At 38.0% G+C, this 13,012-nt stretch overlaps 1 protein-coding gene across 1 annotated transcript; it reads right to left on the reverse strand.

The window, feature by feature from the left end:
- Positions 1 to 333: 333 nt before the first annotated feature.
- On the reverse strand, positions 334 to 7,754 carry MMP1 (matrix metallopeptidase 1). The gene is made up of 10 exons (XM_006907541.1): positions 7,609 to 7,754; positions 6,962 to 7,206; positions 6,719 to 6,867; positions 6,339 to 6,464; positions 5,442 to 5,597; positions 5,187 to 5,304; positions 3,002 to 3,135; positions 1,879 to 2,041; positions 624 to 727; positions 334 to 443 (listed from the first exon to the last, which is right to left on the reverse strand). Exons 1-10 carry the CDS (start codon positions 7,714 to 7,716, stop codon positions 334 to 336), a joined length of 1,413 nt encoding a protein of 470 aa, XP_006907603.1. The 5' UTR covers positions 7,717 to 7,754.
- Positions 7,755 to 13,012: the final 5,258 nt, after the last annotated feature.

Consider the following 13,012-nt stretch of genomic DNA (forward strand, 5'->3'; position numbering starts at 1 on the left):
TCTCTTGAGAGGACATGTCCATCACAGGGGCTGCTCTCCAGGATCAATGTCAGAGTCTTATACTTTGGAAAAGAGCTTCTCTCTTTGAAAAACTGGCCCATATGAATCAATAAGCCATGAACTTGACCTTCCTTAGCCCTCATTTGTGAAACCAAGTTATAATAGTACATAAAATGTTACATTCTAAATTATAAAAAATATGCAGAATAGGGGTAAGTAAGATAATACTTAATAGTTCTGTATTTTATTTAAAAATAAGGCTCTTTAAGAAAATGCCTTCTTTGGGCTGTTGAAATATATTTTTCTGTTTAACTTTTGAACAGAAACAGTTGATCACTTTTGTCTGCAGTTGAACCAGCTATTAGCTTTCTGGAGAGTCAGAATTCTCTTCGTTTTAGGATCAAATTTGTATTGTCTTGTTCCATGGAAGAAATAGAAAAATCCTAGAAATAAAACAAAAGAGACTTACTCCATTATACAAATATTTCTAGGTTTAACTTCAATTCTTGAAAAACCCAACTAATTTGTGAGAATAAATATTTTTGGCATTTCCTGTTGCAAATAACAATACTGATGCTATTCTATGACAAAGAAATAGAAGAAATACATATATATTCACTTACCATCTTTCTGGAAAACAGCATCGACTTTGTTGCCAATTCCAGGAAAGTCAGCTGCTATCATTTTGGGATAACCTGCATCCATGGATCGTTTATATTCATCATATCTGGTCAAAAAATAATAAAAAATGTCAGAACCATTTGTTAAACATGTAGCTTTCTCAAAATCATTATAGGGAATTCACAACGGAAACATAGTAAGAACTTTTAATTTCATAGATCACTCGTAAAATGAAGGGTGGGATGAGGTGAGGTAGGATGTTGGGTGAATTAGATTTATAAGGTCCCTCTGAACTCCAGCATCTAATTATAATTCTCTAGTTGGTGCCGTATGATGTCCTATTAAGGTAAAACATGACTAAACATAAGTTCCTGTTGGCTGAAGTAGCTCTATGAAGATGAATGCCCTCTTCTTCTTTTTCAAATTCAGCCCGAAATGCTCCCTGGATTCCTGAGATGTTGCATGATGATTACTGATCAAGAGAAGCGGATGCTGAACTGGCTACAGCCATTCATAGAAAAGGTGTTAGGTAGCTAGTCAGACATGAGCAAAAGGGGTACAAAGGAATAGGGGCTCAGCCTAGAGACTACTCAAAGAACACCCTATTAGTAGTTAGAGAATCTTTTCTGCATCCCCAGAGACAAAGGACAGGATGGCCATAATCTTAGCTGGTTTAATCTGGCCACAGACACCTGCGCAGAATGTTCTATCCTAATTTGCCCACAATCTAATGCTCATTATATTGTCATTATAATACTATGTTAATGCCTAGAAGTTCATGAATCTAATTATAACAAACTGAATTCTGGGTAAGCACATGTGCACTAGGCAAAGTGTTATATAGTAGCCAAGTGTCAATCAAAATGACCTCACTTGCCAATCACCTAAGAATGCTTTTGGGACCACCCATCATGGCCAAAATATAAGGCAGAGATTCCCACTTCGGGATTGTTACAGCTCTCTTTGCTAAAACCATGTGTCTCCTTGGAGCATGCCTTGTCTTTCTAAAATATACTTTTAATAAATCTTTTCTAAATCTCACTGACCTGTGATTCTTCACTACATCAATGAGGAAGAACCGAGATAAAATGCTAATTACACTTCTGTGCTGTTAGGCCCCATCCCCACTGTTCAAATCGCCCACAATGATAACGAAGGCAAGGAAACATGAGACTCATTTTTAAATGGTTCAATCTAGAACTTTCTTTCTATGTAGAGAGAACTGGTGCCCTAACCTTTTCTGCACTCAATCTTTACCTCCAGTACTTGTTAGCAACAAAGAAGTACGTTTTCCCAGTATGTTCTTCAAAAACAGCAGCATCAATATTCTTCACAGTTGCAGGGAAGCCAAAGGATCTGTAAATGTCCTTGGGGTATCCAGGTAGCACTTCCTGTCCCTGAACAGCCCAGTACTTATGACCTGCCAATCAAGAAACAGTGATGAAAATATTTGTTCAGGGCATTAGTAGACAGTGAGTAGATTTCCAGCTAAGTTCTTAGTCTCACATGCTGCAGCAGTGTCCTGGCTGCACGTTAGAATGATTTAGGGAGATTTTTTTTTTAAATGCTGATGCTGGAATCCTACCCCAGACCAATTAAATCAGTATATATTTTAAAAGTTTCCTGGTGATTCTAATCTGCAGCAGCTTTGAGGATGAATGGTTTATGGGGTTGGGGGCTTCTTTCCAAAGCCAAATGTTCAAGTGACTAAAGAATTCATGATGCTACCTTAGTGATAGTCAATTCATGGTAATTCAGGATTTCTCATACTTTAATGTACATATTAATTGCCTGGGAATCTTGTTAAAATTCAAGGTCTGGAATGGGACCTGACAACATGGATGGAATTTAAGAGCATTAAGTTAAGTGAGATTCTCTATATCTAACAAACTTCTCACTTGATGTCAACATTGCTGATCTGAGGACCACACTTTGAGAGCAAGCCTGCAGCATCCCCATCTGGCTGACCAGTGGGGACCTCCACCTCTCAGAGGGGAGTCATTTGTATTAATATAGCTCTAGGAAATAGCACAATTTAAATGTTCCTGTTCCATCCCCTCTACAGTACTGATCCAATTGTCTTAATTTTATTTCTCAGTATCCCCGGGGATGTAGAGACTGTTTAAAATGCATAAATAGTTTTCATAGAAAACACTTTCCTAAGTCTAGCTTTATAAACAGGCCAAAAAATTTCTATCTCCAGTCATAAGCTTTTTATTTAAAATGACTCAGAAATATACTTTGCAAAAATGATGATGGATTCCCAATGATTTGTTGAGACTTAGATTTGTTAAATTCCATGGAGAGAGCTAGTACTCTCTTATATCTCAGCCAATAAAAAATTAATTCATAAAAACCGAAAAATAATTGGAAGCATTACCTTTGAAAAACCGGACCTCATCTCTATCAGCAACCTCATAAGCAGCTTGAAGTCCACCCGGCAGATTTGGCCAAAAAACAGTAATGAAATTGAGCTCAGCTTCTGGGTAGAAAGAATTTATGCGCATGTAGAACCTGGTTTGGAAAAAGAAAAAAGGTTTTGATCTAATCTATAGCAAGCTCTGGGTAACATCCTTCTTATTACTGGCACTGGTGGTGTGCTGATAAATGTTCGCCCTCTGGCTCTCCAATGCGGAGGTCGGGGAGGAGTGCTGGTTTGTAGCATGTGCTCATTTCCACAGTGGAAATCCTTCCACCACAGCAGATTTCAAGAGATTTGCGGTAGTGCACCATGTGTAGGACTTCTACCACACAAATACACTAGGCATAACAACCTCAAGAACATAAATGACTACTAAAATGTAGCAAAGTAATTACAAAGGAGTGAGTTTTGATTATTTTATTACCTTTGGTTTAAATATAATTGTAAATTGATATAATTTAACTTTTAACAATGGCTGTGTTTAACAACCAGCTTGCAAAATGCTCAAAATTTAAAAATTGGCTTTGGCAAACCATTAGGATCCCCCTGCAGCACCCCACTGGCTGGAATATAAAACTAATATCCTACATTCATTAGAGAACACTTCCAACACACAGGCCTTTTACTTATGTCACACCCTACCCCATGAAAACCCTGCAAGAGAATATTAATCTCATTTTACAGATGAGAAATGAAGGTCAAGGATGCTGAAGGTCTAAGGCCACACGGTTGATAAGAGGCAAAGGTTAATTTTAAATTCAGATCTGGCAGCCACTCCTTTTGTCTTGCTTTGGTTGGTGGTTAACAAAGTTGATTCTATAGACCAATAGGGACTGCGGAAACAGCATGTGGGCTGATAGAAGAGTTTCCAGATTCTAGGACACAGTGAAGATGTGATTTCTAGATCCAGTCCTGCTCTGCCTGACTGAGACCTTAGGTAAGTCAGCTACTGTTACTGTTTCTAGCTTTTCATGTCTCCATGACTTGGTGATGTTAAATGATCTGTGTCCTTTCAATTCCTGAAAATTCTAGACTTGGTCCTGTTCCTTGGAGTTATCCCTCAAATATTTGTTTGGATATGTCTGTGCTGCTATATTGGGAGCTTTCCTTAAAGATCATGTAGTTCCTTAGCACTCTCCAACATGGAACCATACCCTGGATGGTTTACATTCATTCAGCTTTATCGTCTATACTCAAAAATCATTAAGAGAAGGATGAAAAGCATTAGCAGCCAGTACTCTGCATTCTGGGGTAGATATGATCACAAAGTGTTGAAACAGCATGGACAACACTTCAAAAAGAGAGGCTGAGGAGAAGCAAGCCTTTCTGAGCACCCCTACTTTCTATGTGCTTTGGACTGCATCATTCAGAAAAAGACTATGTAATTATTTTCTCTGGTCCTTTAGGAATCAGTATGGTGTGCATGACAGGCCTCTTCCTCCAGTGTGAGGGGATCCTAGCCTTTTTTGTGGCCACACGGTGCAAAGGAAGATCTAGGCTCCTCCTCTAAGGAGGGAAGCACATTGTGATTGCTCACATCTGCCCAAGAGAGGGGCTTCATGAACTCATGGGTTTTCCCTCACAATGGCTCCTACCCTTCTCTAGGTCTCTGGGGGTGACAGAGTTCTATCATTGTCACAGGCTTTGGGAGGGCCTTCTCTTCCAGGATAAAAGGGGTGATACATAAAGGGGATCAGCATGGTGGCGCCATGAAAAAGACTGATTTCTCTTAATAAAGTAATAATATACTGATCATCATAAAGAGTTCAGTCAATGAAAAGAGCCCTGGAGTAGGGGTCAGAAGACCAATTATTGCTCTGTCACCAATGTTCTCTATGCTCTCAAAGGGTCTCCTTCCTTTTCTCTGCCTTAATTTACTGATCCGTGAAATGGGATTATATTTACAGGTCTTCTGCTTCAATGGTATTTTTTTCTGAGAATCAAATGGCAGAATACTTTTGGGAAAATGAAGCTGTTATAAGTTCATTAGGTTATGCAAATGAAAGCAAGCGCTATTGTTATATAATCACGTATGTAAATAAATTTAAGATAAATAATGTGGAAGCATAGTAGTGGCCCACAGGGATCCATAGCAGTGAGTGTTGTTATTACAAATACAAAATAAGGAGGCCTGGCATCTTACTTGTCTTTGAAGAACATCACTTCTCCCCGAATTGTAGTTATAGCATCAAAGGTTAGCTTACTGTCGCACACTTGTGGGGTTTTTGGGCCTATTGGCTGGATGGGATTTTTGGAAGGTCCTAAAGAAAAAAGATCTGGAGTTAGTGCTGCCTGGTATTGGAAGACTACATAAACAATGAAAAACAGCTTCTTAAAAGATACAACTAATGGATGTTTGAATGGAACCTTTGTCTATGATGTTTTTCTTTATACTTACCATATATGGTGTGGATACCATCGATGTCATCCTGCGAGAGCTGAACGTCACCAGTGAATATGTAGTTGGGGTACATCAAAGCTCCAATATCAGCAGAATGAGAGAGTCCGAGGGAATGGCCCAATTCATGAGCAGCAACACGATACAAATTGTAATCTAAAAGGGCAGATAAACTTATTTGCAATTGCTTGAAATGTTTTCAGTTTTGAGATATTTAATTAAGTAGTAATCTACAACTCTATAAGGACTAATGCTCATATTTTCTTCATATCTTTTAAAAATATATATATATAAAACTTTTTTCCTAAGATGAGAAGGGTGCATTTATGAATAGTGAAGAGATAGGTTAAAGCCTAGACTCTATGATTACACTGATATGATTAAAAGACAAACTCAGTAGACTGAGTCTAGCACAGATTCAATAATCTTGACAATGATTAGATGACACATATTATTTCACAGAGAGGCAATAGAATTCTATTAACACAAACTTTTTTCCTATTTACAAAACTGACACATGCTTAATTAATGCCGGAAATTTTGGAAAACACATATAACCTCTCCTCCCTTAATTGCCACATGATCTTACTACCACTATTAAATTATGGTGCGTCCTTCTAGTAAAAAAAAAAAAAATTCCATGTAGATGCCCACAAATAATACATTAGGATTTTTAATATTTTCTTAATAGAAATTTTAGAGTGACCTATTTGTAGCCAATAAGATGCTGTTACTAATATGTCAAAAATATCTTTTTCTTACAATTTTATAAATGTAGTATGAATTTTCTAAGTGGTAGTAGTTCCATTGATGCATTCTTTTAGTTAAATCAACCAATTATTGCAATGAACTATGAAGGGGTAGGGGAACTGAGAAAGGCAAGACTAGTTGACTTACTTCTGAAATTGTTAGTCCACCATTCATCTTCATCAAAATGGACATCCCCTCCGATACCTGGGCCTGGTTGAAAAGCATGAGCAAGGTTTCCTCCAGGTCCATCAAAGGGAGAATTGTCACGATGATCTGCAGAAAAAAACAAAACAAAACAGAATTCAACAAATGTCCCCCTTGGGTCTTATTTAGGCTAACACAGAAGGGCAAGCATTTGCTTTGCTAAGAAGTCAAAAGGCTTCAATCAAATGTGTTATAGTTTCTCTCCTTAAGCTCACAAAATTAATATTCCTCTTAAACAAGAAATTCTAGCTGCAAAGCTGAAGAGATTAGGGAGCCAGGTAAAGTTAAGGTGAGAATACTTTCATGCTGCAAGAATAGCTTACCTCCCCTGACAAAGGATATCATTATGTCTGCTTGACCCTCAAAGACCTGGGTGAAGGTCAGGGGTGAGACATTACTCCAGAGTTGAAAGGCTTTCTCAATGGCATAGTTCACATCTGCTCTTGGCAAATCTGGTGTGTAATTTTCAATCCTTAAAAATGAAATAAAATAGAGACAGATAAGACCTCATTTTCTACAGCTCTAATGGGAAATAGTGTTCTCATTCTGGTGCTCAGTCTGGTTACCTGTAGGTTAGGTGTGTACGCTCCCACCGAGGGTTCCCCTCAGTGAGGACAAACTGAGCCACATCAGGCACCCCGCATCTGGCCTGCTTCATCACATTCAGGGTTTTGGCATCTGGCTTCCCAGTCACTTTCAGCCCAAAGAATTCCTGCATCTGCTTCAGTTTTTCAACCACTAGGCCACTCTTTCTCTGCCTTTCAATTGGATTCCAATCACTCTTCAGGTTGTAGTAGTTTTCCAGGTATTTCTGGCGAAAGATAAAATTACTGAGACACTGGATAGGAAATCTTTCTTTTTTCTAAAGATTGATAGTATGAAGTTTTAACTAAAACAGAGAACTACTTGTAAAGATTGTGTTTAGATTTCATGGTTCTTATTATCTTTATTATTGGTGAAAACTGCAATTTCAGAGGAGAAATCTCCCTACTGTTAGTTACTATGAAGTCAGAATTACAATTTGTAGAGTCAAATTTGCATATTGTTTCTTTAGTTCCCTTCCACAGTCAACTAGAAAAAAGGAGTCTGCATGGCTAGATGCATTTTGGGGGAGAGCGAGCTTTTTTATACTACTACTACTACTACTCTGTTATACCGTGGGAAAATGCAAATAAAGGCTTTTACATTTCTGGCATTGAAATTCAGCATTTACCTGGACCGTCTCCAATTCTTGCTCTTGTGTTTCTTCCGAAGTTGCTACTGGGAAGCTGTGAGACCCTGTGCTCCAGAGCAGCAGCAACAGCAGAGGAAGGCTGTGCATACTGGCCTCTGTCTTCCTTCTTAGGTAAACAAATCTGATAGCTCCTCACCTGCCTCTTACTCCAATATCTTGACTAGGAAGTTCCCTCTTTATATAAAAAGTCCTTGCACTTCCAGAAAGCCGGAAGAGGTCTGACTCACATTTCATAACATCCTTTCGATTAGCAGTGAATAGCTTGAGCAATCAGAAATGATGACTCCAAACAGATTATTTGGGTTTGCTTTGTGTTGCAATCTCGTGATTAATATCAAACAGGACGTGCGTGAAGAGAACACACTCCACCATGTAAACAGTTGTTTTCTCCGATTTATTTCTATCTATTTGAGAAAGGCCTTATTATATGGGATGCAGATCACAGAGTCCTCCATGAACTATTTTTAAAAATAGGCTTTTGTTACTCGATTCTGCTGGTTGTAAAGTGCTACGTGTTGTACACACACCTTGCTCCCAGGTCAGAGGACAGAACTGCTGACACCATATGCTCTATGATTGTTCAATACCTATACTAATTGAAGCTCATTTAGCTCCACAGGCATTTACTTTGGGGTGGCTTTCCTGGGTTCATTGGGGTTCCCTTCTGTGTTTGCTAAGCTGCTTGGTACACTAATTGTGTAGCACCATGGTTTTCTTTAATCTTTATTCAGGCTCAGGATCTAAGAACCTTGGCTGAGAAGACCCTAGTCCATAGGTGGGGTATGAAATAACTCCCTACCCTGTGTAGACCCTGCCCATCAGCATCATGGGAAAAATAGAATCCTTTTCTGAAACCTGTCAAAATATACCAGGTGAGGCAGGGGCCAGCAAAAGATCAAGTGTGAATCTGGGGTCATATTTTTAATCATTCTTTTTTCCCTGGTTGTGAGCACATCTTTGCTCCTTGAAGCTAAGCAGCAATTATTTATTCTTTCATGTATATATCCATTCATGTATTTATGCATTCATCCATTCAAAGATCTCATTTACCATCTTCTGTGCATCAGTTAAAAGACCTTATTTAGTATCTTTTGTGCACCAGTTACTATGGGAGGGAGTTAATTAGCAAACAGACATCTTATGGGACAACTGAAGATAACTTTGACATGTCTGTATAAAGTCACACAGGTTAGTTTTACCAAAAAGTGCTGAGATCGGAGTGACTCTGGAGCTTGTCCAGCCCTGGGTTCCTGACCTTTATCAATCCTCCTACTTCCACCATAATTTTTGCAAATCTTTGCCAATATTAGTGCCACCTCAAGCATTATTTTTGTATTTTTCTTTGAATTTACTTTACAAGTTTTGCCTCATTATAAGTTTTCATGTCTATAAAATCATAATTTAGTGTTTTGTGTCACATTAATCTAAATACATGTATGTGTATATAAGTACATGAAAAATGTATATTCATGTATTCATGTTCCACATCAAATATCTACGGTATCCATTCTACTCTTGGAGAGAAAAGTTGGTCTAAATCTGTAGCTTCCTCTACTCATGTCTCATCCTCTTTCCTTGAAAGTGTTTAAATGAGACAGAAAGTTGAGAAACACTTGCCCACCCTCTTCCACTGGCTCCATACAGCGTTTTCCATTTTTCCCACTGCTTCAGGTTTGCTGTCACAGGACTTCAAGACTTTTCTTACCTTATTGATTTCTCTCCACTCTAAGAACAACACCGTATGCATATATGTTGTGTCAACACATGTTGGATTGGTATGAAAGAGCTTATTTCCTCCCTAATCATTTAACCACAACTTCCTTATCTAAGTGGAATAATATTCAAGTTCAAAAGGGTAAGAGGAATTGGAAGGAGCTCTCACAAAAATGAAATCCTCTCCTCACGGTCATCAGATAGAGAAGGTGGGGCAGTAACCAAAGAACACTAGCAACTGTGGCTGAACACAGACTGTTTTCAAAGTCAAGGGGTGGCAGATACACCCTGACTCTTGGGGAATCTGGCAAGTGTGACGTTGTTGCCCCCAGCTCTGGGCCTTGGAAACTCAAGAGAACAGCATTGTGACCATCTGAGACTGGGCAAGAAGTTACCTAAGATATTCTAGAAGAGTCTCATAAAATTTCAGTCTGGCAAGAGCTTATCTATCCTACAGTTGAGAAGTTTTCCAACATTTGTAAACTATTATGTTCTTTAAACAAAATCTCTTTGGGAAAACCAATTTGTAAACCAGATGAAAGCAGTGCTCTGATGGAAGTGGAAAATGGGACCTGGGAGTCCTCCCTACATCACTCCCACTTTGTCCCCCATCCTCCTTCCTCTAACAAAGTTCTCAATTTCTATGGAACAATGAGGATTCGGTGGAGTGAAGCTCAAAAACCATGGATCTAGTCCAGCACCTTAATTTTCCTGAAGAAATTAGAACAGAGAAGTTGCCTACAGGCCTGGGGTTATACCTCTTCATGAACAAGAGGACCTGGACCTTCGTGTAAAGGAAGAGCAGATAGAGTTTGGACAAACACCATTTTCTCCTGGTCTGAGTCCAGAGCTTTTGACCTAAAAGCTCTGAGTATTTTGTTATAACTTCAGGGATGTTGACATGGATTGGAAACTGGTTACTTAAAACAGCTTTTTGTTAAATTTCTTTCACAAATAACAAAGCATTTTCAATTAAGTTTTGGTTAAGCAGCAAGCTTCAAAGTTTTACTTGGTCCTGAATTTTAAAATTTTGTTAGAACACAGGTAACTCCTGGGCTAGTCCTGGTGCTTGAGAGTGAAAAAGAAACATAAAAATCTAGAACAAAAAGCTGAGGAGTTAAATCTTACCCAATTCCTAGCAATGCCTGGACTTGGCATAGTTTCCAAGAAGCTCAAAACTTGTTAAAATTTTACTGTTCTTCACATTTGGATTTTTTTTTTAAATCTGGGAGCTCTTCTTTCCCCATAATCCACTTTTGGATGTAGTTTTGTGGAAATTCCTCTACTCTTTACCCCTAGGAGAATGACAGGCTTAAGAAGCTCTCGTGAGTGTGGTCATGTCAATTAACTACTGATGATTTCCAAATAGGCTAATTATTCCATGGCTTTCTCAATCCCTTCATGCTGACTGCTCTGGAAAGGACTCAAAAATCTTTGTATTTTTCCAATTGTATTAAATTCAATCTTGGAATTTCAGTTTTGCTTTGTATTTTTTTATGCTTGGACAGTCTATATTTTCAATTTTATAATTCAATTTGAGGGTCAGATATATTTTTTTTATTTCTTTGCTCTTACAAGTCTTGAAATGGTCTTTAGCCAGAAACTTTAAATATTTAATGCTGTTTTGTTTTGGGAGTAGCATGAGGGAACGATGTGTCCCACCCCATGTATTCTCCCTGCTTATGGCCATGTGGTAGCTTCATGGATAACTACTGCGTGCTAGACACTTAACAGATACTTTGTACCTAATAGTTACCTCAGTACTCATGGTTACCCTCCAGGTAAAAATGATTAATACATCACCCTGAGTCACTTTTTGACAGGTGTCTCTTTTACAACAACTCACCTTCTAGCAGTCTTCACAGTACCCCTGCCACCAGATATGAGACACATACTCTGGGTATAAAATTTTTGTCTTCTAAAAGAGAGAAAATGTTGTGAGACACTAGGCAAGTTACATTAATTCTGTCATGTCTACAATGTCTCCATGTTACCACTCTGTCCCTTAGGCCTGAAAGAATCTTCTTCAAGCTACCATTCAATCACCCTTATTTTCTTTACTAAAATTCATGAAATTGCAGTTTACAGTTACTACCTCAACTCGGTAGGTATTTACAAGTGATTGTTGAATGAACTAATGAATGAATAAAACAATGAATAAATAGATACTAAGTGACATAAATAAAAGGGCCATTTCTCATTAGGCTCAGTTGCCTGCAAAAAAGTCTTATGCCCATGGTTAGATTTTTATTTCTTTTACTTACTCAACTAAGATTAAAATTATTTAAAATATCATGGGAGAAAATTTGGATATATATATATATTGAGTAGAGATTTTGAATTAAGCACTAAACATTTACTTTTGGCTATTTGCCTGCCATGCTGTAACTAGTCTCTGATTATTTTGAGCATTTTATTGATTTGTTTGCCAATAATAATATTGCCTTATCTGGATAATTTATTAGACATGCTGAAAAATGCTTAGGGAACACATCCTTGAGAACAGCCCACAAACTTTTGCATCTGTAGCTCTCCTTTAAGGAAGTTTAAACCAAGGCCTTTGTGGAGATAATGCCTCTTGTACCACGGTTCACCTCAGGTATCTTGGAACCCTTCTCTTCCAGACCTCATGTCTATGCAAATGGATTTGAGACATGTGAGAAAGCTCAAGACATCCCTCTGAGATTTTGATAATGCAGCAATGCCCAGACTATGATTTGCTTGTTTGGGAGTTTCTAATGTATGAACCCGTGTTAACTTCAGAACTTTTTTCTGTGATTCAGGTCTGAAATTATGTTCTATTGCTGCAGAATTTTTCTGTGTTTTTGACAAAGTGGAATGCTTGCTAAGTTCACTGGCCTTTATCCAGTTTTTAAAAATTCCTCTCAACTACTCCTGCTTCAGCTATAATTCATTGCGATGAAAGCTGGGCTAGTAAGCTGATTTTCCGAGTCAGTCAACGTTTATGAAATCTGGCTAAAAGAAATAGCATATAACATTTACTAGGTCCTTGACAACTTTAACATGCATGGCTATTTTGTCCTCACAATAATCCTGTGGAATTGTTTGGGCAGATACTATTATTTCTATTCATAGATGAGGAAGCTGTGACAAATTTTCATGATTAAGTATTTTGTTCAAGTTGTCCCACTTCCAAGTGGTAGAGCTAAAAATTTGAAATTAGGTCTTTGGTTACAAAATCAGGTGACTCAGCTCTTAATAAAAAACATAAAACATGCAGACATTTTTGTGTACTTGACGTTGGGATGCATTTTTCAGTTGTAGTAGGAAATCGTTGAAACAGTCAATGAAACAGCACAGTCTCTTTTTGCTTAAGCTAATGTCTCTCCTGTGATTTCAACCTTCTTCTCTTCCATGTAAGTGTTTCATATCTGGTATAGATCTTTTCCTTCATCCTGTGAACACATCTGTCTGTGAAATAGATTGATGACCACAATGATAATTATTATTTCTACTGCTATTCCTCAAGCATCTTTCACCTTTATCATCAATCTTACTACTTAAGCTTAACATTGGCTTTAACCCCTTGCACTGCACTCTCAGTGGTTACTACTAACTCCTACCACCAAGTCAAATTACCACCAAGTCAAATGTTTTATTCTCAGTGTACATTCTCATTGATTCTTTTTGGCATTTGATGCTCAGTCTT

This window comes from Pteropus alecto, unplaced genomic scaffold (assembly GCF_000325575.1).
Source record: "Pteropus alecto unplaced genomic scaffold, ASM32557v1 scaffold12, whole genome shotgun sequence".
Lineage (NCBI taxonomy): Eukaryota > Metazoa > Chordata > Mammalia > Chiroptera > Pteropodidae > Pteropus > Pteropus alecto.

Excerpts from the sequence above, each read along its gene's own strand:
- MMP1 (XM_006907541.1), bottom strand. The coding sequence starts at position 7,716 with ATGCACAGCCTTCCTCTGCTGTTGCTGCTGCTCTGGAGCACAGGGTCT. Across the intron at positions 5,598-6,338 it reads GTGGACTAACAATTTCAGAA|ATTACAATTTGTATCGTGTT; the intron begins GTAAGTCAACTA and ends CTGCCCTTTTAG. Across the intron at positions 728-1,878 it reads GTTGCTAACAAGTACTGGAG|ATATGATGAATATAAACGAT; the intron begins GTAAAGATTGAG and ends TTTTTTGACCAG.